Here is a 22,810-nt window from a genome sequence, read left to right as displayed (position 1 = left end):
TCCAGTCTTCTCTTTTAAGTGTTACTGCTGGAACCCAATTCCGGACAATTTTGATACCATGGTTTTAGTCCACACTATTGGATTGGGTATTGGTCATCTTCAAAATCGATATGATACCGACATGGTATCAACATTGATCGGTGGTATCGAGCAATTCTTTCCGATTTTTTTTTAAAAAATGAATTTTTTAACTATTTTACCCCTTGTTTCGTTCTGTTACACCAATACAATATCAATACGATATTGGGATCAGTAGCTTACGATACCAATATGAATACCAATACCTCAGATCATGCTTAATACGGCCAATTCATGGATCAAAACCTTAGGATTGTTGAAATTTTAGATCTGAGGATCTGTTTTAGTGTTTTTTTCCGATCAATTCTAGTAGACTCCGATCTGAATGAGATTGGGCATGGAAAAATGCTATCACAATTTTTGAGCCCTTCATTTCCAAATGATTTAAAAAAAAAAGAGGATAAAGTTTTCTGTATGAAAGTTACACTTGCGTCACAGATATAAGGATGCACAATGACCACGTTTAGAAGGGCACATGCCTTTTGTCTAGGCGCCGCCGCTCTCAAACAGAAAACAATTACCCTTAGAAAAAAAAATTGATTTCGTTTCAAAGATCTTTTTCCCTCCACTTGCACTACTGCCCAGCGACTAGAAACCAACTTTTTATGGTAGACTTCATTGACTATCCCACTCCACTAGGCATGAATGAGACAATTAAAGAGTAATCAAGAGTTCAAGACCAGAGAACAGACACTTTTCTTTCCATCCAAGAATTTCCACATCGCTTCAATCCCACAAATCACGTTGAAAGTTCTTCTTGAGGACTTTCGCATCAAATGCTCAGAACGCGGGTTTCCATTCCTCAAGGTCATGATTAAAGAGTAAAGACTAGAGAACAGAGACCCTGTTCTTCATTCTTCTTATTAATTAAGAACCATACTCATTCAGTTCATAAACCCATTTCTTCCAGAGTTGATCTGTTTCCTACCTCCAAATTCTCAGTCAATTCATTTGGTTGCAACTGATTGATGATGGCTTTTAACTCAGTCCTTTTACTTCTTTTTCTCCGTTGCAGCAGCTGCATGAGCTTGGCACATTCACAATCAAGAGGAGGATCAAATGGAACAGATCGGCTAGCCTTATTGGCAATCAAGGCTTACATAACCAATGATCCCTTTCATGTTGTGAGCTCCTGGAATGACTCTGTCCCCTATTGCGAGTGGCCAGGCGTTATATGTGGTGGTCGCCGACATCCAAACAGGGTGAGAACCTTGGATTTACATTCCAGTGGATTGGAGGGGTCTGTGGCTCCAGAAATTGGAAACCTCAGTTTTCTTCGAAAGATTTCCCTCCAAAACAACAGCTTTCATGGTGAAATCCCTCATGAAGTAAGCTTTCTATCCAAGCTTCGTTTTTTATTACTGGGCAACAATTCCTTTGAAGGGAAAATCCCACCTAACATATCACGTTGCTCCAACCTTATACAACTCACTTTAGGTTCCAACAATTTTATGGGGAAAATTCCTGTAGAACTTGGAACCTTGTCTAAGCTTCAATTCTTTGCTTTTCATAAGAACAGATTGACAGGACAGATCCCACCTTCCTTTGGGAATCTTTCATCTCTCAAAACTTTTTCTGCAGGATACAATGATTTTAATGGAAGTATTCCAGATTTTCTTGGCCAAATGACAAGATTAATGTTTCTTGGGCTTAGTGAGAACAAGTTTTCTGGTTCTATCCCTTCCACTATTTATAATCTTTCCTCACTTGGTGCTTTTGATGTCTCATTCAATCAACTTCAGGGGGGTTTATCACCAAAATTAGGATTCAGTTTTCCTAATCTATGGCGGCTTTCGATTTTTAAAAATCATTTTCATGGACCAATTCCAATTTCTATGTCCAATTTGTCGAGACTCCAAATATTTCTTGCTTCAGACAATAGTTTTACTGGGAAAGTGGATATTGATTTTGGAGGGCTATCAGATCTCCTTCAGTTTTCATTGGTTGGGAATCAGTTGGGAAATGGAGAGGTTGATGACTTGAATTTTATCAACACATTGACCAACTGTAGTAGTTTAACAAATTTGGAGATTGGTGATAATTGGTTTGGTGGAGTGCTCCCCAATTCCATAGCAAACTTATCAACCCAACTCACAGAGCTCTCATTTGAAATGAATCAAATATCTGGAGACATCCCAGTGGGGATAGGGAACCTTGTAAGTTTACAATACTTGGGTCTATTTAGTAACTTACTAAAAGGAAGTATTCCAACTTCAATTGGGAGACTTCAAATGCTTCAGATACTCTATTTAGATCATAACAGATTGACAGGGCCAATCCCTTCTTCTCTTGGAAACTTGACACTATTGATTGAGCTCTATCTAAGTTCTAATCGCTTGGAAGGAAGAATACCTTCAAGTCTTAAAAAATCCAAAAATCTGTTACGCTTGAGTCTTTCTGATAATATTTTCAATGGTATCATCCCCAAAGCGATGTTTGATATTTCCTCATTAGTAGAGCTATACTTGGGTGGAAATTCTTTCATTGGTTCTCTACCTTTGGACGTGGGTCGACTGATCAATCTTGAAATCCTAAATATTTCTGAAAACATGCTCTCAGGGGAAATCCCTGGCACCTTTGCTGCTTGTACAAACCTAGAGTACCTTTTGATGGGGAGTAACTTATTTCAAGGATCTATACCATTGTCTCTGAGTACTCTAAGAGGTCTTCAAGATTTAGATCTTTCACACAATAACCTCTCTGGTTTTATCCCAAAATATTTGAGTACATTTAAGGTCTTAAGAAAGCTAAATTTATCATTTAATCATTTGGAAGGTGAAGTATCAACAGATGGAGTCTTTGGAAATTTAAGTGCAGTTTCAATCATTGGAAACAACAAACTTTGTGGAGGTATACCAAAACTTCATTTGCCAGCATGCCAAACTCAAAAGTCAAAAGATGGCAGGCCTCATGTTTTCAAGTTGATAGTCATTATATGTGGTTGTGGGGGCTCTCTATGTTTGACTTCTATGGCACTTTTTTTCATTATCTACCGGAGAAGAAATAGACGGAAAGAACCCACTTTATTTTTGATTGAGGATCCTCATTTTAAGATCTCTTATGCCCAACTCCTTAAAGCTACTGATGGATTTTCTTCTACAAATTTGATTGGAGTGGGGAGTTTTGGTTCTGTCTATAAAGGAGTTCTCAATCATGGGGAAACTATTGTTGCGGTAAAGGTCCTTAACATTAGACAAAGAGGTGCTTCCAAAAGTTTCATGGTTGAATGTCAATCCCTTAGAAACATTCGGCATCGTAATCTTGTAAAAATCTTAACATCTTGCTCAAGTATAGATTTTGAAGGCAATGATTTTAAGGCTTTAGTATATGAGTACATGCCTGGTGGAAATTTGGAGAGTTGGTTATATACACATTCAAATGGCATACAAGATGAACAAAGGCATTTAAACCTTATTCAAAGATTGAATATTGCCATTGATATGGCAACAGCATTGGATTATCTTCACCATCATTGTCATACGCAAATTATTCACTGTGATCTAAAGCCAAGCAATATTCTTCTCGATGGTGACTTGACTGCACATTTGGGTGATTTTGGGATATCAAAAATTCTTTCAAAAGCCACAAGTATATCTCAAAATCATACTAGCTCAATTGGAATAAAGGGATCTATTGGATACATTGCACCAGGTAATATATGTCTTGTATTGCATGTTATTCTTTCATTTGAAATCAATGGACTTTGCTTCTATTCTCACAAGTTATAAAAGTACTAACCTAAGATTCAAAAATTACAGAGTATGGTGCAGGTGCTGATGTTTCAACGCATGGTGATGTCTATAGTTTTGGGATTCTCTTATTAGAGATGTTTACTGGGAAGCGGCCTACTCATGAAATGTTCAAAGATAGCTTTACTCTTCATAGCTGGGCTGATATGGCTTTGCATGATGGAGTGATGGCTATCATCGATCCATCACTTCTCCCTATGGAAGAAGATGAAGAAGAAGTAGCAACAACTGCAACAAACATAATTGGAAGTCAAATATGCATGAAGGATATAGTGCAAGAGTGCCTTAATTCAGTTATTAGAATTGGAGTTGGCTGCTCATCTGAATCACCGGGGGATCGAATGGACATAAATGATGTGTTCAAAGAGCTACATCTGATCAGGGATATTTATCTTGGAGTTGGTATTTACCGAAGAAGATGAATTATGATAAGGGCTACGAACAGTTGTAAGTCTTCATTTCCTTAAAATTTTCTGTTTCGTAATTGTTGATGAAACTGAAACTTCTTATTTTGTTTGAGTTATTTATGCTTGTAAGCTTAGGAATTTGGAGAGCAGGAACATGGTTTTTTTTTTTTCTCTCTCTTGGTTCAAATGTTGGTCCTCAAATCATTTTATGGTTGATCCTTATGTTAACCTTGGTGGGCCTATTTTTTTATTTTGACTGATAGTATTGTAATACCCCAAAATTTCAGAAACCCTAACAGGGGTTTTACCTATCAAGGTACAAATGATCAATTGATAATTTGAGGTATAAAGAATTTAAATCATAATATCAGGAGTATATGAAATGGTGATATACTCGTATTAGTTATAAATGTGACATGACCCAGTAGATTTTATTTTAGTTTCGATTCAATATGAATGGTTCATGAATAAGTTTGAACCAAGTCTAGTTGAGTCAGAAAATTTGGGTTTACTAAACAACTTTATTGAGGTATAGTCTCGGCAATGGTTTCTTGCAAGAAAGAGAAGGAGATGGAAAGCTATTGTGCTTGTCCAAAGAAGAAAGAAAAGAAAGGAGATGGAAAGCTATTATGTTATGAGGCTTTGCATGTGCTTTGGTTGATTCTAGATGTTTTACTTATGTTTAAAAAGGATAATACTTTATGTTATATATATCTAGTGTGGCTATGCATTGTATCTATCTCATTGGGTTTTGTAGCTCACTCCACCATTTGTTTTTTTTTTTTTTTTTTTTTGGTAGAACACCATTTGTCTTACATATCAGTAAAAGTGCTAGCCAGTTTGGATGGGGAGCTAGCTTGGACGGATGCATTATCCATTTAATTGATTGCTTTTTTATAGTTAATTTATGATTCAAATCTTAGTTGGATTCGATTTGATGAGTTAAAATATTTTAAGTTTTAATTGTCGCCAGAGATCAAACAGTGTAGATGTGAACTTTTTTACTTGTTGGAATTTTCGTTTTTTGATTGATGAGATTATTTTATACTAGCGTAAATTACTTGGACACTCTTATTTGATGAATTGTCCTATGTTTCTTATACAATACGATCAATATTGGCCTGGTCTACCCTCTTTTCCTTTTATTTTAGGTTTTTTTTAATTATTCACTTTATTGGCCAATGATAACTATTTATAAAGGTGAAGTTAAGGACCGACCTTGCAAAAACAATTAGGGTTTTCTTTCCATTAAAGAAACAACTTCTTAAGTCCACACATACAATATGACTCATACTATTAAGGTCTAACTCCTTTAACACAACTAAACTAGTTCTGTGAAAATAAAGCATGGAACTATACTAACCCACCTTATAGAAATTCTATAGAACCATACTATATTTGGGTGACCCATCTTCTTTCGTCTATCATTTATTGTGTTAGTAAGAATTGAAGCAAGTTTACAATCAAAAGGAGCTCTAAATTGTTTACTTTTTCAATCTTTCTCTACAAGTCATCCATATATACATTAATTTTACGACTACCAGTCATCCCTAGAAAAAGGAAAGTACACATTGAACAGTGGCAATGCATGAAAAATCTCTTGAATTCCAAGTGATTTTGAGAGTACACTTCCAAAATATACCCAATCCATGGAGGTTTGAGTATGCTTCAATTAAGAAGATGATAATATATTGAAGTTGACTATTCCAAAAAAAAAAAGAATCTTACTAAAGGCTAATAGTGTTGGGTATTTCATAGTCTATCCACAACACGATAAGAGTTAGACAAGGTTGACTATTATTGTCACTGATATTCTTAGGTGACACTGCGGGGGAGGGGGGGGGAATAAGGGTCACTAAAAATTCCTTCAAAATTATTTTAGTGCTCCTTGGAATACACTCTTAATATTTCAACACCGATGGCATTCACAATTTGCACATAGTATCTTGTCTCACATGTAGCATGCACACACGCACACAAACATTTATACTTTTATCTTGTTAGCACAAAATGGCTAAGTCTATAAGATAATACACACACATCTTTTCATTATCATGCAATTTAAAATATCCAAAGAAATGCAAAATACAAGGGCATTATATCCACGGAGTAATGCCCACACCAAGCTTAACTTCTACTCAATCACTAGTGATTTTTAGCTACTACAATGACTAAGGGACACCTTATCATGCTGTAACACTTGCCTACACAAGTGCAAGGGTTACAACCCCAAATGGTGAGTTCTAGCTGCAACAATGACTCAAGAGCACCATCCTCTTGTTTCAACCCTTAGACACAAAGGCAAGAACTGCAACCCTAAACCCTAATCAAGCACCAATTTGCAAGGTTTCCAATGCAAGGACAAAAAATCAAATCCCCCCCCCCCATCCAAACACAACCTAGAACAATAAAAAAATTGAGACTTGCGATACGGATTACCTCAACCTGTGTAATCCTGGTAATGACTATCTCTCCCAATGCGGAGGAATCAACCCAAGTGTGCTGTGAACATCAAGGAACCATTTTCCACCTTCAGATTTCCTCTCCCTATTCAACCCCACCATATACTGCATCTCTGATGCAAAAATAGAAGTTTCATTTTTAAACATTAAGGGGTTTCCTATGCCTTTTTTTTTTTTTTTTTTTTTTTTTAATGTGTTATGTGCACGGAAACGTTCTTTGTCAAATATGGAGAGTGTAGCCGTAAACTGCATCCAAATTGGAGTTAAAATGAGTAAGTTATGTCTTCTGCAAGTTCAATAATTGATAAAACGACATTTTTTGCAATTTCAAAATATTTCCGTGTCATACAGAAAGTAGCAAGGTCGTCTTTCGTGGCAAATACCCTAAGGCTGTGTTAGGTAGCCAAGAAAAGGAAAACAAACTTTTTTCTTTTCTTAGTTTAAGAGTTTTTCTTTGTGCTCGGCATATTCTGATCCAAGAGAAGATTCAGTTTTTGAATTTCAAAATTCCCATGAAGTTTTCTTTTGCTAAAAAAAAAAAAAAAAATCTTGTCAAAAACACAAGAAACACATAAGAAAATATAAAAACTTTTCTTTTATTCTCTTCTAATGGTAACCAACACACATACTTTTTTTTTATTTTTTCACCATTTTCTTTCTTTTTTAGATTTTTTATTTTATTTTATTTTTCTCTCTTGGCTACCAAACATGGCCTTAATAAGCAGAGGGCTTAAATATAATCAGTCCAATATGAGCTCTAAAATATGGGTCGAGTTTTGACCGTTAGATCTCCTGATTTTATGAACTTGTGGGAGCAGTGACAACTTGTAGAATAGAATCTACTCCGCGGTGTACTGTGCTTCTTCATACATGAGAGCGACTTCATAGACGCGGCTTAGATCTAAGCCGCTGGATCAAGATCGTAGGACATAGGACGATTGTGAGGCCTTGATATAGAACCTTTGAATCCTGTTTCGCTTGAAACAGGGTATAAGCTACTTGATCATATTTGGCACGACAGAGAGAAGTTACTGAAATCTCTCACGACAAAATCTGATCTATCATTAATAGGAACCGCAAAAACAGAATCAAGTAATGTGGCCGAATTTCCACTGCTCAATAGTTAAATTTGTGTGTACTAATGTACATATTTCAGTGTGCCAGACCACTCAGAATGACCAGAAAGGGAATCTTGGCCATGAAATTGTAAAAGTTCATATTTTCCTTCCCTTTAATGGTATTTGGTTGAGCAATGGATGGGTGGACAACACAAATGATCTCTTAGCAAGACCGTCAAAAGCCTTTCGTGGACAACTTATCTACATTGGCCCACTCGAAATATTTCTATGCAAATCATCTGTCTTTGCCAAGAGTTGGCCAAAGGTGACTAATGTTTTGATTTAAACTATATTTGAATGTCAAGAAAAGAGCAACGAACTTGATACGAACCATAAACTCAGACATCCAGAGTTTGACTCTCACTAGGCACACCTTGGGCCACTCAAACGGGAGTGTTTAGTGCTTTTCATTGCTTTAAGTGAAAGTTGAATGGTTCTCATTCAACTTCGGTATGATCCGGTCAATATGGTTGTGGGGTCAGTATGAGCCTATGGGACTAGTCAGGCCGAAGGCCTGGATACCCGTCGTTAGTAAAAATAAAAAATAAAAAAAAAAAAATCAAAAATTTTTTTATTTTTTAATTTAAGGATAAACACATAAATCAATGATTATGACATTGTATATATATTCTTATTCTTATTCTTAATATCCAAACATAACCTTTGCACCAAAAAAAAAAAAAAAAACCTTAGATTAGATTTTATAACACTTATAACTCAAATTCAATAAAAAATCTTCCCTCTCCAAAGTAAGTCAATGTATCATTCATTTAAAAAAAAAAAAATTCTCATCGCACCCTCTTAGTCTTGTGTAGTTTTCAATATTTGATTTTGCCGAACAACCAACTCCGATTGGATTGAACTTAGCCAGTGAACAGAGAGACGGTGGGGTCCAACTGTCCATACAACTACAACCCATCTCAGCTTCCACATGGAAGAACCCGAGGCCAGCCTTGGGATCCCTATTCTCTGTGACCCTGAAAAGAATGGAAATTTCATTCGGCTAAGTCCTACTGGTGACAGTTTACAACTAACGTTCTTGGCCAAATGTAGCTCCAGTGACAGTTACTCTTCTCTTTAAATTGGAATTAAAATACTTCTCTATGTGCTTCTTTGTCCTCTCTCTCTCTCTCTCTCTCTTCATATTTCAGGGAAGTTTTACTCTGGTGTCGACTACACTCTTCGAGGATAAAATTGGTTGCAGAGACCCATCTATGCTGTAAAATTTCTTGTTTCAGGCATTGAATATGTTGGGTTCTTCTGGGTCTGTGCTTCGATGTTTGGTTATTGCATGGACGCTTCACTTCGCTTTTTCGGCCGAGTATTTCAAGCCATTCAACGTGAGCTACGACCATAGGGCTCTTATCATTGATGGTAAGAGACGGATGCTCATCTCTGCTGGAATCCACTACCCACGAGCCACTCCTGAGGTAACCCAATTATCCTTACCAATTTTTTGTTCAATCCTCTTGTATGCATCACTGGGTTTTTGGTGTTCTGCTTAGTTTTGTTTAGTTTATAGGGTTATTGTATGATTGACTGTGATGAGTTGATTGCTCATTTTTGGCTTCGATTTCCCTTCTCGAGTTTGAATGCTTTGCTAATCCATAATCCCATGGCCTGGGTGATATAGTTGAAACTTGTAGTTTCTTGATCTCTGAAGGGGGAAATTATTCTTTTATATATATATATATATGTAAGAGGGATAGGCACACTGCCCATATGGCAAGCTAGCGGGTGGCACCAATGGGGGCGTGGGATGGGCATAATACAGGAGGGGCAGGAGGGTCATTTCAAGGGGGGGGGGGGGAAGAGAGATAGACACGGTAAGCTAGCTAGCTTGCTGTATGTGAGCGGTGTGCCCTGTCTTCTTGACACTACTTAGGTTGGTCAGATAATTTGTAACCTTAACTTTTTTTAGTATGGCACATTTCTTTTTCCCAACAAGTGTAAATATTGTAATTTCACATGTGTACTCAAAAAATGTGCAAAACAATTATTGCTTATGATAATATTAAAATATTAAGTCTCATTCAAATAAACCCACACTCACCAGGAGGTCTTGAGTTCGAGTTTCCTGGTTGTTACCTTCCCCCTCCCCCTTCTATAGTCTACCCCTCTGAAAAAAGAAAGTCTCTTTCATATGATTTTTGAAAACCTGTTCTCTAACCCTCAACTTAAAGAAATTTTGGGAATAAAAAAGGGGCAATTAAAAGATGTCAAGTTCTAAATACACATAGAGGTATCTAAACTTCCCCCCCCCCCCCCCCCAAATCTTGTCGTAATACATTTTAGATGATGCCAGATGTGGCCTGATCTGATTGCAAAGAGCAAGGAAGGTGGAGCAGATTTGATTCAAACTTATGTGTTTTGGAATGGGCATGAGCCAATCAGAGGACAGGTGCTGTAACTCTTCTTTGCAGATTTACTTGGCAATGTCTGCTTTGGTTTACTTGCTTCCACTAAAATGTTGTTTTACTTCTGATGCTTTGTGCTCAGTATAATTTTGAAGGGAGATATGATATCATCAAATTTGTGAAGCTGGTTTGGTCAAGTGGACTTTATCTCCATCTCCGCATAGGCCCTTATGTGTGTGCAGAGTGGAATTTCGGGTCTTGTCTTCCTTTCCATTGCTTTCCATGTTTCACTTATATTATTCAATACCATTAATTGAGTGATTCTCTTGTTCCTTAACATGCCCAAACTAAAATGATACCTTATATCTATTTCGACCCTTATGCTGTATCTATTCATTTGTCTGATGAATACAGCCACAAATTTTGTTCTTTGGAGTTTGTTATGGATATGGAAAGGATGTAAAATTGTTGAAAGACTTATATACAACAACAACAACAACAACAACAAAAAACAACAACAACTAAGCCTTATCCCAACTTAATGGGGTCGGCCACGTGGATCAAAGAAAAGACAAGAAAGAAGGCAAGTAAAAGAAGGAAACAAATTAATAATGCATTAACGAAGTTGAACACAGCTATAGGGGGTCCGCCACCTGGAGCTTAGCCCTCCATTTTTCTCTATTTGAGGCCATACTCGGGACTAGGTCTAATCTGTGCATATCTTGTCTCAACCTCTCATATGGCCATTTTCGGTCTGCCACTAGCTCTTTTGGATCCTTCTATCTGGATTAGGTTGCTCCTCCTTACTTGCACATCCTATGGCCTCCGTTGAATATGACCATACCATCTCAAACGACTTTCATGAAACTTATCGTGAATTGGGGAAACTCCCAAATCCGCTCTAATACGTTCATTCCTTACCTTATGCTTCCTAGTTTTTTCACACATCCATCTTAACATCCTCATTTCCGTTACACAAAACTTGTCAATATGTCTTTTTTTAACTGCCCAACTTTCCGTTCCGTACATCATAGCAAGACGCACGATTGACCAATATAACTTTCTGTTAGATCAAACACCAAGAAACACGAATAATAAAGAGACAATAGATCCGTACGACACAGAGATTTAACGAGGTTCACACACCAGGGTGGTGTGCTACGTCCTCGGGCGAAGAAGAAGATGATTCACTATGCAGAAGAGAGATTACACCCTAGCAGCGGCGAGGAAAACTCGCCCTGAAACCCTAGCTGCGTGAAAACCCTAGAATACAATGACTTTCTCAACAAGCAATAGTACATTATATATACTCCAAAATCGTGGGTTGACCCATCGGGTCGTGATCGATCTGGTCGAACCATACCGCGGAGTCTACGCCCCCGCACCCCCATACGAGATCAGTGATGGGCTTCAGGCTTGGGCCTATCAGCCCAACCCCTCTGCTTCCATCATAGATCTCAGAAAAATTCCCATTCGGGTCGCCACCAAAATATGTCGGATCGGGTCAATCTTCAAAATGGATCAAGAATTTGAGACAAACTTATTTCTTTTAAGCTTTTGCAAGGACCCATCGGTCACACAAGACTCCAGAAGCACCCCTCCGCTTCATCCATCCCACTTTAATTTTAGATGACACATCATCCTCAATATCGCCTTCTTTATTAATGACATATCCCAAATATCTACAATGGTCGCTTTGTGTTATCTCTCTTCCTTCAATAGCCACAACATCATTATCCATTGTAGTGTGACTAAAGTTACACCTCACACAGTCTGTCTTTGATTTACTTATCTTAAAGCCTCCTGATTCCAAGGTTGATCTCCATCACTCTAGTTTAACATTTAGCCCAGATTTAGTGTCATCCAATAAGACAATATCGTCTGCAAAAAGCGTACACCATGGAATTTGACCTTAGATATTTTTAGTCATCTCATCCATAACAAGCGCAAACAGATAGGGGCTTAAAGTTGACCCTTGATGTAGCCCAATAGAAATAGAAAACTTGTTACCTTGACTGTCCTTGGTTATCACACTTGTTACCATATCATTATACATATCTTTAATTATGCCCACATATTTACTCGGCACCTTTCTCTTGTTTAGGACATGCCATATTAAATCTCTAGGCACTCTATCATAGGCCTTTTCCAAGTCAATAAAGACCATATTGAGGTCCTTTTTAGCATCTCTATAGCTTTCCATCAATCTTCTGAGCAAATAAATGGCTTCTGTTGATGATCTCCCTGGCATAAAACCAAATTGGTTATGTAAGATTTTAGATTCTCTTCTCAGGTGAACTTCAATAACCTTCTCCCAAAGATTCATCCTATGGCTCATAAATTTTATGCCTCTATAGTTGTTGTAGGCCTGAATATCCCCCTTATTTTTGTAGATGGGGACTACAATTCTTCTCCTCCACTCGTCTAGCATCTTTCTTGTAGTCATAATCTTGTTAAAAAAATGTTGGTTAGCCAAGCTATCCTACATATCCCTAAGCTCTTCCACACTTCTATTGGGACATCGTCTCGGCCGGCGTCTTTCCTAACTTCATCTGTTGTAAGGCATCTTTAACCTCAGCCGTTCCAATCCTTCTTACATATCTATAGCACATGGTATCTTGGTGAGAAAGGCACTCAATTGAGCTAGATCCGCTTAACTTGCAGAAATAATCACTCCATCTCATCATAATGTCTTCATCATTTACTAGCACTCTACCATCTTCATTTTTAATACACCTGACATGCTCAAAATTTCTGCTCTTCATATCTCTCATTTTAGCTATCTTATATATAGCCTTTTCCCTAGCCTTGGTGTTCAGGTATTGTAAAAGTCATCATATTTCCTTGCCTTTGCTTTCCCCACAGATATTCTAGCTTCATTTCTGGTCGCATAATATTATTTTTATCATCAACTTCTTTAGTCATTTGCCAAGTCTTGAAACAATCTTTCTTATACTTGATGGCAACCTGAACCTCCTCATCCCACCACTAGGTCTCCTTGAGGGCTTGACAAGAGCCTCTTGATTCCCTTAGGACCTCTTTAGCAACCTTCTTAATACAGGCTGACATCTCGGTCCACATCACATTGGAGTCTCCCTTATTGTCTCACTTTCCTTGTTTGACCACATTATTTGTAAATTCATCTTGTACGTCATCTTTTAGTCTCTACCATCTAATCTTAAGGCAACCATGCGTCCTTCTCTTACGAGTCTGTGAAAAAAACTGCATATCCAAGATCTATGCTAAGACGTTACTCTCCCCAGTCCCCAGGTAGAACCTTACAATCTTTACACAACAGTCTATCATGCCTTCCCGGAAGAAGTCAATTTGGCTGTTATGAAGTCCGCTTTGTAGGCAACAAGGTGCTCCTCTGTATTTTCAAAGAATGTGTTCACAATGGGTAGGTCATAGGCTATTGTAAAGTCTAAAACCGAAATTCCCTCTGCGTTCCTCTCCCTAACACCATATCCTCTAAGCACATCTTTGTACCCCCGCCGATCCTTCCCCGCATGTCCATTGAGGTAACCCCCTATGATAATCTTTCATCATAGCCAAAACTTTGCACTAATCCATCCATATCTTCCCATGACTATAACTTACTGCCTTCATCCAACCCTGCTTGGGGTGCATAAGCGCTAGCAATATTGACAATATCATTCTCCAACATCATCTTGATTGCAATGATCCTATCTCCCACTCTCTTCATGTCCACAATGTCGTTCTTTAGGTCTTTGTCCACCACTATGCCCACACCTCCTCTATCATTACGATCTCCCGAGTACCAAAGTTTGAAGTCATCTAAAGCCTTAGCTTTCTTGCCTTTCCATCTAGTCTCTTGTATACAGGCAATATTGATCCTTCTTCTCTTCAGGACATCTATCAGCTCCATGCTCTTGCCCGGTAATGAGCCAATGTTCCAAGTAGCAAGTCTGACCCTACGCTTGTGTACTACATTAATAAAAGGCCGGTAAGACATGAAATCAGAAGAAAAAGAAGGTTATAAAACAAAAAAGATCCATGCAAAAGAGAAATGACTAGATATATTAGAGTGCCGGCTGCCTACCTGATGCACCTAATATATAAACACAAATATATTTTGAAAATCTTGTGAGGAATTTTTCATTTCTAAAATCTTGAAGAATATTGGTGGAGGAATTAATTATGGTTTTGAAACTTTTTATGTGGCTAATAGAAAATATAGAAATCTGTGAGATCTCTTACCCTACTTTGGTTGATAATCTTGCAGGGGTTTTCCAGTTTGGCTGCGTGATCTCCCTGGTGTTGAGTTCCGAACCAACAATTCGGTGTTCAAGGTATTGTATTTTCATGCATGCAGCTGCTCAGGATCCTATATTGAGCTAAGGGCATAAGTTTCATAATTTCATGGCATGCTGAAGGTCCTATTGCAAGCAGTATTTATTGGACTGTTGCTCTGCACTAATCATTCAGACCATCAGCTGAAAAGCATGAATTGTGTTCAGTTTCATAACATATTGTGGTTGGATTGCTGGACCTTTGTGCTCGGACTGCTTTGACCGCCAACCACTGGGCTTGAATGACCTAAGGCCCTGTCCATACTTATTCAGTTTTGAGATCCAAGTAGGAGTTTGGGGCTACTTAACAATGATTTTCTGCATCTTTGGAGTTTTTTATTTTTATTTCTGTTAATCTTTTTTTAGGGTGGGGTGATGTTGTTCTTCTTAAGTGGGTTTCTAGGGTGTCTCAACTCTCAGAGTGCTGAGAACTGGAGTTCTGGTGCAACTTTTGATTCAGTCAATCTAGAAGTGCTAAATAATGGAGCATAATTAGTACCAAAAGAGTAGTTGGTGTTTATAATTAAAATCTTGATTACATTTTCACATTTTGCAGGAGGAGATGCAGAGGTTTGTTAAAAAGATTGTGGATCTCGTGAAGCAAGAAATGCTATTTTCTTGGCAAGGTGGCCCTATCATAATGTTGCAGGTTGTATGGAATTTCTCAAGTTCGGGTTACTAATTCAATTGGCTATTTGGTTAAGATTAATATGAGTAATAGTATATCATGTATTGCATTTAGATAAATCTTTCCACATTTCTTAATTTCTGTCAATTAGTGTGGGACATGGACATGGTTGTCAGTTTCCAACCTGAATAGGATGCCTGATATGGCACTATAAAAATCATGTATGGGGTAATTTGGAAAGAAGAAGTGTTGTGTCTGACATTTACATGGACATGGGTGTCCAATATGGCAGAATTTGGGAGAGACTGGCGCAATGGTAAAGTTATGCTATTGCAACATGTTGGTCACAGGTTTGAAAATTGAAAAGAGCCTTTTCTGTGACGCAAGGGGGTAAGGCTGCTTACATTTGCCCCTCCCAAACCCTGCAGTAGCGGGAGCCTCATGCATGCACTGGGAAGTGTCCTTATTACTTAAATGTGGGGGCTCTGAATCATGAACTACTTATCGTGGCTTTTGATTCCTTTAAAATTAATACTCATTACCACAATAATTTTGTAATTAGAGCCACATTTAACAGATTGAGAATGAATACGGAAATGTTGAAGGATCATATGGTGAGAAAGGAAAGGAGTATGTTAAATGGGCTGCAAACATGGCTTTGGGGCTTAGTGCTGGTGTTCCTTGGGTTATGTGCAAGCAACCTGATGCACCTGAAAACATTGTAAGGTTTTTGCACTCTGGTAGTCTTTTTATTTTTCTTTTCAGCAGTTATTAGCAATCTTGCCTATAATAGAAACTGTTTATGAATTATATGAAAATTGAGTATCCCAAGTTGTTTGGTTGCTTGGTTGATTGCAATCTGTTAAGTGTTAATTTATATTTTTCATATTTATTTATATATTAACTCCTTCAAGTTTGGGACTTTTGAGGCCATTCCTCTTACTTTCTTAATTTGCTTTCACAGATAAATTCCTGCAATGCATTTTACTGTGATGGTTTCAGGCCAAATTCTTACAAGAAACCAGCAATTTGGACAGAGGATTGGGATGGATGGTATGATGCCAGCCTCACACATTGTAATTACATGCTGTTAATTTTGTCCTTTTCTATCTAAATTTCTCCATGATGCATTCGAGGCCTATCTCTGTCTGTATCATGGTATGGTTGTATCAATTGGCAAAATGGAAACTAGAACAATTGCTGGTGGTGGTTTGCAATTCCCATCACCTCTTCTCAACTGAGTGGTTTCTTGAGGGTGTAATGAGTTTTCTTGAGGTTACAAATAAGAGCAAAGAGGTATCATGTTGTTTCATGAATGGATCATCAGTAAGGTCCCTTTGTTGTCACTTGGCATGACTTTTAACACACAAAGGAAAAGTTGTTGGGACAATCCATGTACTTGGCTTATTCTTACATAAAGTTTTGGTAGTTGAAGTATGCTTGTTGCTTTCCCAGCAGTGCTTAACTATTCAATTCACCATGAAACTGTCATCTAAAGCAACAAGACATTTGTTGGATACAATAAAGGCATGGCTTTCTGGATGAGGTGGGATAATCCATGAGCCTCCTGAACATGCTATAGCATAATCTGCCTCATCCTCTTCACGCCATCAGACTCTTGAGTCCTCAGAGATGCTGAGGTCATGACAATAGGATTGATGCTTTGCTTCACTTGTATGAATGCCACATCAGCATGTTAATTGGGCTCGACTTTCACATTCAAGGTGTTATATTGCCCTCAGTAGTTACATATATAATGCACCAACATATAAGATGTAACAAACTTGCTGTAAAACTCTGGCATCTGCTGAATTCAATGTGTGTTCAATTTCATTGAAGGAGAGTTTTTCAATGTTCTAATTTTGGCTATAATCAATTAATATGCAGCTGAGTACTCATTTGTGTTGGTGAGGACTGTTATTATTGACTGTTCCTTGCCTATAGTTACTTCTCTGGCTTAAAAAGGGCTGTGACCTCACTGGAGCAGTGTCAAATGTTTTCCTTTCCCACAACCAATTCACAAAGAAAATGGTCTGAATTACTTTTCCTTTCCTGGTCTTTTTGACAATATGAATCTCTCTCTCTCTCTCTCTCACGTGCGCCTGTTTGGTTGTTTTAGTTTTATATGCATGTAAATATGCCTGCCTGTATGAATATATGTACAGTGATGTGAGTTGCTCAGATGATTTGTTCAATACTAATAACTATACATTATGATTATGGTGTTTATGAGAATTCACCTTTTTGAGTTTTTGAAGGTATACATCTTGGGGGGGAAGGCTGCCTCATAGACCTGTGGAAGACAATGCATTTGCTGTAGCTCGCTTTTTCCAACGTGGTGGGAGCTTTCAAAACTATTATATGGTAAAATAAACATCCAAGTTATATACATGTTGCTGTTTTCGTGTTAATCCAAACTAAATGTTTTAATTCTGATTTAGAGCCCATTATATTAGCATTTTGTACATAACAAACAGTGTAAGACTGTAAGGTACTTTTCAGTATTAAAAATTTCAATCATGGTTGGGAGAGACTGATATTAGATTGACCAGGTCACTAAGTCAAGTTTCCCTGAAGTGTTTTGGAGTTAAAAAGTTGTTCAACTTGGGTTTGATAAACGATGAGGCTTTGGCCATGTTTGTCCAGTTATACCTTAATGCTTTGGAGTTCCATAAATTTATTTTATTTTATGGAAAGAGGAATTTTGACCTGCATCTGTCCCTGGACAATTGCGAAAATCATAGTGAGCTTCTTCATTAGAGAAGGGGAATATGGTGATAAACACCATTGGATCAGTTGGGAAAAGGTGTGCAAACCAATAAAGGAGGGTGGCCTGGGCCTGAGAAAGAAAGCTCAACTGTCCGTGGGACAGATCCAATTTGAGCATTGGTGTCTGGTGAAGAATCATTTCTGTCTGGGTTATTTTATTGAATTTTGAAATCTAGTGTAGCAGACCTGAACACTGAACAGGGAAAACAGAGAAAGAAAAGAAAGTAGAAAAAGAGGTGATCAATTGGGAAAAGTAACCCTCCCACTCAATATATGCTGTCGGTGGGACAACTCCAATTTGAACAGTGGTGTACAGTGAAGAATCATTTCTGTCTTGGTTATTTTATTGAATTTGAAATTGTAGGGTAGAAGACCTGAACAGTGAATAGGGCAAACAGAGAAAAAAGGAAAGAAAGGAGAAAAAGGGGTGACTTGTCGCCAAAATGGTGGAGTGAGAAGAAGCAACTTTTATTTGATTGCCCCTTGTCTTATTTCCAAAAGTTATTTACTATGGGATTGAAAAAAAGTTTTCAAAATAATTTGAAAGTGACTAAAGTGACTTGTCATTATTAAAAGCTGCACATTTTTCAAGTAGGCATCGAAAATGACAGGATTTACTGTTAAGAAAAAAAGTAAGTTATATTAAAAGGGTGAAAAAAAAAGTAAGATCATGACTTTTTTACTCCTCATGGCATGATCCTATACATCATCACATTATGATCCAGTACAACTCTACTAAAGAGAGTAATGATTTGGTACTTCTCACCAACACTCCCCCCTCAAGCTGGAGGATAGACATCTCCCTTGCCCAACTTGGAACACATGATTATGGACCACGACACCTAACTGATCTGGAGAACAAACATAAGGAGTAGTGATAACTTTCTTTATAATTTCGTCCTGCACAAAATGACAGTCTATTTCAATATGGTTGGTTCTCTCATGAAAAACATGATTACTAGCAATATAAACAACAACTCAATTATCACAAAAATCTCCATTGGTTTAGAGACTAGAAAAACAAGTTCTCCAATGAGATTCAAACATATCAACTCAACCATTTTGTGAAACCAAGCACTATATTCAGCTTCAACACTTGATCTAGCAAGTAGCAACTGTACTCTGCTTTTTACTCCTCTAAGTGACTAGGTTACTTCCTACAAAAGGTACAATACCTAGTAGTAGACCTCATATCATCATCAATACCAGCCCAATCAGCATCAAAATTGCATTAACATCAAAACGGTTGCACTGTCTATAAATGAACCGTTTTCCTAGAGCACCCTTCAAATCGGGTAGTATACGCCAAACAGCCTCCTAATGAACCTCCTTCAGTGTCTCCATTAACAACAATTATAACAAGTTACAGCCTGTTACAATAGTAACAAGTTTGATTCATTCAACTTAATAGATGTATTTGCATCACTAGACAGCTTGCCATCACTATTTTTAGCCAAACAGTCTAATCAAAACCAAGAGACAAGTGCAGAAATCAACAAATGTACTCACTAAGAGAGAAAATCCAGAACTGCCAACAACAAACAGTCACAATCAATTATCTGTTATGCATAGAAAGAATATCCACTTCAGTAGATGCTCATGGAATCCACACAACAGATGCCTAGATCCCAAATCATAGCACCAACACATCCAAACACAGCACAGGTCATTCCCCTCTGTTTATTTGATTTAGAAGGTAAAAACACTGCACAGAACATGGACACGTCTCACTGATAAAGCCAGAAAACATTATGCTGCGACTCACTACTAAAAGCGAAAGGTTATACCAATTTCTGGTTCAGTAGAGTGGAAAAGCAGGAATCATTTCAAAATAATCTAAAGGAAGAGAAGAACACTACTGTGAACTGTAATGTGTACATATCAGTGCTTTGTTACCATTTAGCCAAGGTTCCAAATTTTGGTTTTGAACAGGATACCCATCAAAATCTGCAAAATGGGATTGAAATTTGGTCCATTTCACAGGTCAACTCAAAATGACCATTTTGCAAATGATGGAATTTGTTGAAACTTCTTGTAGTGCCTATTTTGGCATTAAAAGTAGTTTGGCTTCGGACTCTAGTTTCTAGTGTATGTCGTAGATGTATTCTTTCCCTTATATAGCATATTCTACACATCATTAGTCCTATATCATACGATATTCAATAAAAATAATTGAAATATGCAACAGGGATGAAAAACCATAACATTGGAAAGTACCACACAATTTCAACCATTTTGAGTAATATTTCAACAATTTCAAAATTTGATTTGGACCTTGTAAAACTGTCAAGTTGTTGGTGGTTTTGTTTTGACCAGGGGCGAAATCGAGATACACCTATGCATGTAGGAGACCTGAATACTGAATAGGGCATAACAGAGAAGAAAGGAGAAAAAGAGGTGATCTATTGGAAAAGTAACTTCCTAACCTCTCTCTCTCTCTCTCTCTATATATATATATATATACACTCACAAATGATCCAGGTACACCATCACAATATGATCTAGTACAACACTGCTAAGTAGAAAAATGATTCAGTACTCCTACCAACTGCTAAGATTGGATGGAGGAGGAAATTTAGGTCTCTGCTTGCTTGGAAGAGGAAAGAGAAAAAGGTGTATGCAAGAAAGAGTATTTAGAAGAGAGAAGAATTTTCTCGCCAAGCGGGACAGAGTAACTGAGGCGTTCTTACAGAATTTTCGGTCGTAAGAAGGCTGAAGTGGTGGCTTTAAGATTGGGAAAAAAAATTTTGGCAGTATTTTTACAAGATAAGAGCTGCCAATAATTGCTAAATGTTCAAAAGCCCTATAGGCATGTGCCATTAAATGCTTGTAGCCATTAATTCCATGTTGGATTTTACTACTTTAGCTGGCATCACTACCATTGAGTGCTGGCTGCTGTTAACCAGCCTTTCATTGCATTCCCCTCCAATTCCCCACACACACTGAAATGAGGAAGAATGCCTTTAATGAAAATATCTCTAACCAAGCACTATCAATCACTAAACCATGAAAGAAAAGATCCCTTACATATCAACCATGACCAATGAACGAGGAACTGATGAGAGCTTCATAGAGATATATATCATAAGTACATTGTTAATAGTATTACACCTGCAAATAGTAACCTCATAAGTAACATCTTTCTAATCTAATGAATAAGTTTCCATGACTTGTGAATTGACTTTGTTATCTTTGTGGGATGGAAAAATTGTATCAGAGGCGTGGGTTGGGCCAATGGTTAAGAGTGTCTGAGTTCATGAAGAAATGCTCTGTGTAATCTCAAAAACTGTAGGTGCTCAAAAAATCACATTGATATAGGACAACTGTGGTCGTGTTTTTAGCATTAGCCACACTTTAAAACAACAATCCTTTCACCTGACCCTATGAAACTTGACCATTTTATGATTTTTGAACACCCTGATATAACTAGAATTTTTTCTTCTGGGCCTCTGGGGTCATGTTTGTGATTTTGAATATGTGCTTCCTTTGATGTGTGGTTTACCTTTCATATATGAATTTATGCTTATTGTTCCTGATAAACATTGCAGTATTTTGGGGGAACAAACTTCGGACGGACATCAGGGGGCCCGTTTTATATAACTAGTTATGACTACGATGCTCCCATTGATGAATATGGTAGGTGATTCATTTATGTTTGACGGAAAGTTTCATTTCTCATTTGTTTCATCACATGCATTACCTCTATACTCTCCTTCCCCCCGTGCTTGGATCAATCTCTTTATTCTGTCCCTTTGGAAATATTCATTTGGTATCTAATTCAGTAATGGATTCTTCTACTTAGGACTGCTAAGACAACCTAAGTGGGGGCATTTGAAGGATCTCCATGCAGCAATAAAGCTTTGTGAGCCTGCTTTAGTTGCTGTTGATGATTCACCACAGTATATACGATTGGGACCAAATCAGGAGGTTTTGTGTTAATCTAATGATTAAAATGAGATTCCTATTCATGTATATGTTGTCTAAAATATCATCATAATAAGTTATATGCTTATGGAAAAAAGAGAATAATTTAGGCCCCAATTAAATAAATCGTATTCAAAAGTTGCTTAGTTTTTTTTTTTTTTCCTGTCCAAAAAATAGAGGCTTTTATAAGCATTTTTCTCTCCTATTTTGCTAGAACAATGTCATTATAGAAATGGAGATGAACTGGTCATAAGTTGTTGAAGAACTTAAAGTTTTAGTTCAACTCATTTCTACATACTTCAGTGTTGGAGTTTAAATTTTCATTGCAACAGAGTTTTGCTCGAGTGTTGTAAACACCTTCTCCAGTTTCTTTGCCAGCAATTCATTGTCGAGGATTTATTTTTTGTTGTTAGTTTATTTATTTTTGTATTTTGTCTGTTGCATTGTTGTCATTGGCCATTTTCAGGCGTATATATATAGTCAACGTGTTCATTTTGAAGACCTTAACATAAGTCGGCCAGGAAATGGAATTGTCTGCTCAGCATTTCTTGCGAATATTGATGTACATAGCACAGCTACTGTGACATTCCTTGGTTGCAAATATACTTTGCCACCTTGGTCGGTGAGTATATTGCCGGACTGTAGGAACACGGCTTTTAACACCGCCAAGGTCAGCCACAGCCATTTCCTCTACATTTCTAAATTTCTTTCATTGCCTTAGAAATTTCCATTTCCATTGAAGTAATGAAGGTTAATGCTATTTTCCTTCTACATTTACTTTGTAATTATGATATAGTGGGCTTGTTGTGAAAAGATTTTAACCAAAATTTGAATTTCTGGACATGAAAGAGAACTTGGAGTTTTCACAGGCTACTAAAATGGCTTATTCAGATTACATCAAATCTGTATTCTTCATACATCGGATAGGGCTCAACCTTTTGTGCTGTATCGATTGCTTATTTGATATTTTGTAACTAATGTATTACTTATCAAAAAAAAAAAAAA

At 37.4% G+C, this 22,810-nt stretch overlaps 2 protein-coding genes across 4 annotated transcripts; both read left to right on the top strand.

The window, feature by feature from the left end:
• Window positions 1-744: 744 nt before the first annotated feature.
• Window positions 745-5,202, top strand: LOC122070189 (probable LRR receptor-like serine/threonine-protein kinase At3g47570). 3 transcript variants are annotated; one of them, XM_042634312.1, is made up of 3 exons: window positions 745-885; window positions 1,094-3,729; window positions 3,837-4,879. In XM_042634312.1, exons 2-3 carry the CDS (start codon window positions 1,101-1,103, stop codon window positions 4,247-4,249), a joined length of 3,042 nt encoding a protein of 1,013 aa, XP_042490246.1. In that variant the 5' UTR covers window positions 745-885; window positions 1,094-1,100; the 3' UTR covers window positions 4,250-4,879. The 3 variants fall into 3 exon arrangements, with proteins under 3 accessions (XP_042490246.1, XP_042490245.1, XP_042490244.1); XM_042634311.1 differs by lacking the exon at window positions 745-885 and adding an exon at window positions 5,034-5,202 and having other exon boundaries at window positions 915-3,729; window positions 3,837-4,274; XM_042634310.1 differs by lacking the exon at window positions 745-885 and having other exon boundaries at window positions 915-3,729.
• A 3,458-nt stretch (window positions 5,203-8,660) lies between these two features.
• Window positions 8,661-22,526, top strand: LOC122070186 (beta-galactosidase 9-like). Its single transcript, XM_042634307.1, has 11 exons — window positions 8,661-9,244; window positions 10,120-10,215; window positions 10,314-10,426; window positions 14,418-14,484; window positions 15,041-15,133; window positions 15,690-15,833; window positions 16,077-16,165; window positions 17,371-17,476; window positions 21,430-21,517; window positions 21,684-21,808; window positions 22,272-22,526. Exons 1-11 carry the CDS (start codon window positions 9,062-9,064, stop codon window positions 22,524-22,526), a joined length of 1,359 nt encoding a protein of 452 aa, XP_042490241.1. The 5' UTR covers window positions 8,661-9,061.
• The last annotated feature ends 284 nt before the right edge of the window (window positions 22,527-22,810 follow it).

Source organism: Macadamia integrifolia, unplaced genomic scaffold, assembly GCF_013358625.1.
Source record: "Macadamia integrifolia cultivar HAES 741 unplaced genomic scaffold, SCU_Mint_v3 scaffold848, whole genome shotgun sequence".
Lineage (NCBI taxonomy): Eukaryota > Viridiplantae > Streptophyta > Magnoliopsida > Proteales > Proteaceae > Macadamia > Macadamia integrifolia.
The sequence above is the reverse complement of the archived record's forward strand: the minus strand, read 5'-3'. Positions and strand labels throughout refer to the sequence as shown.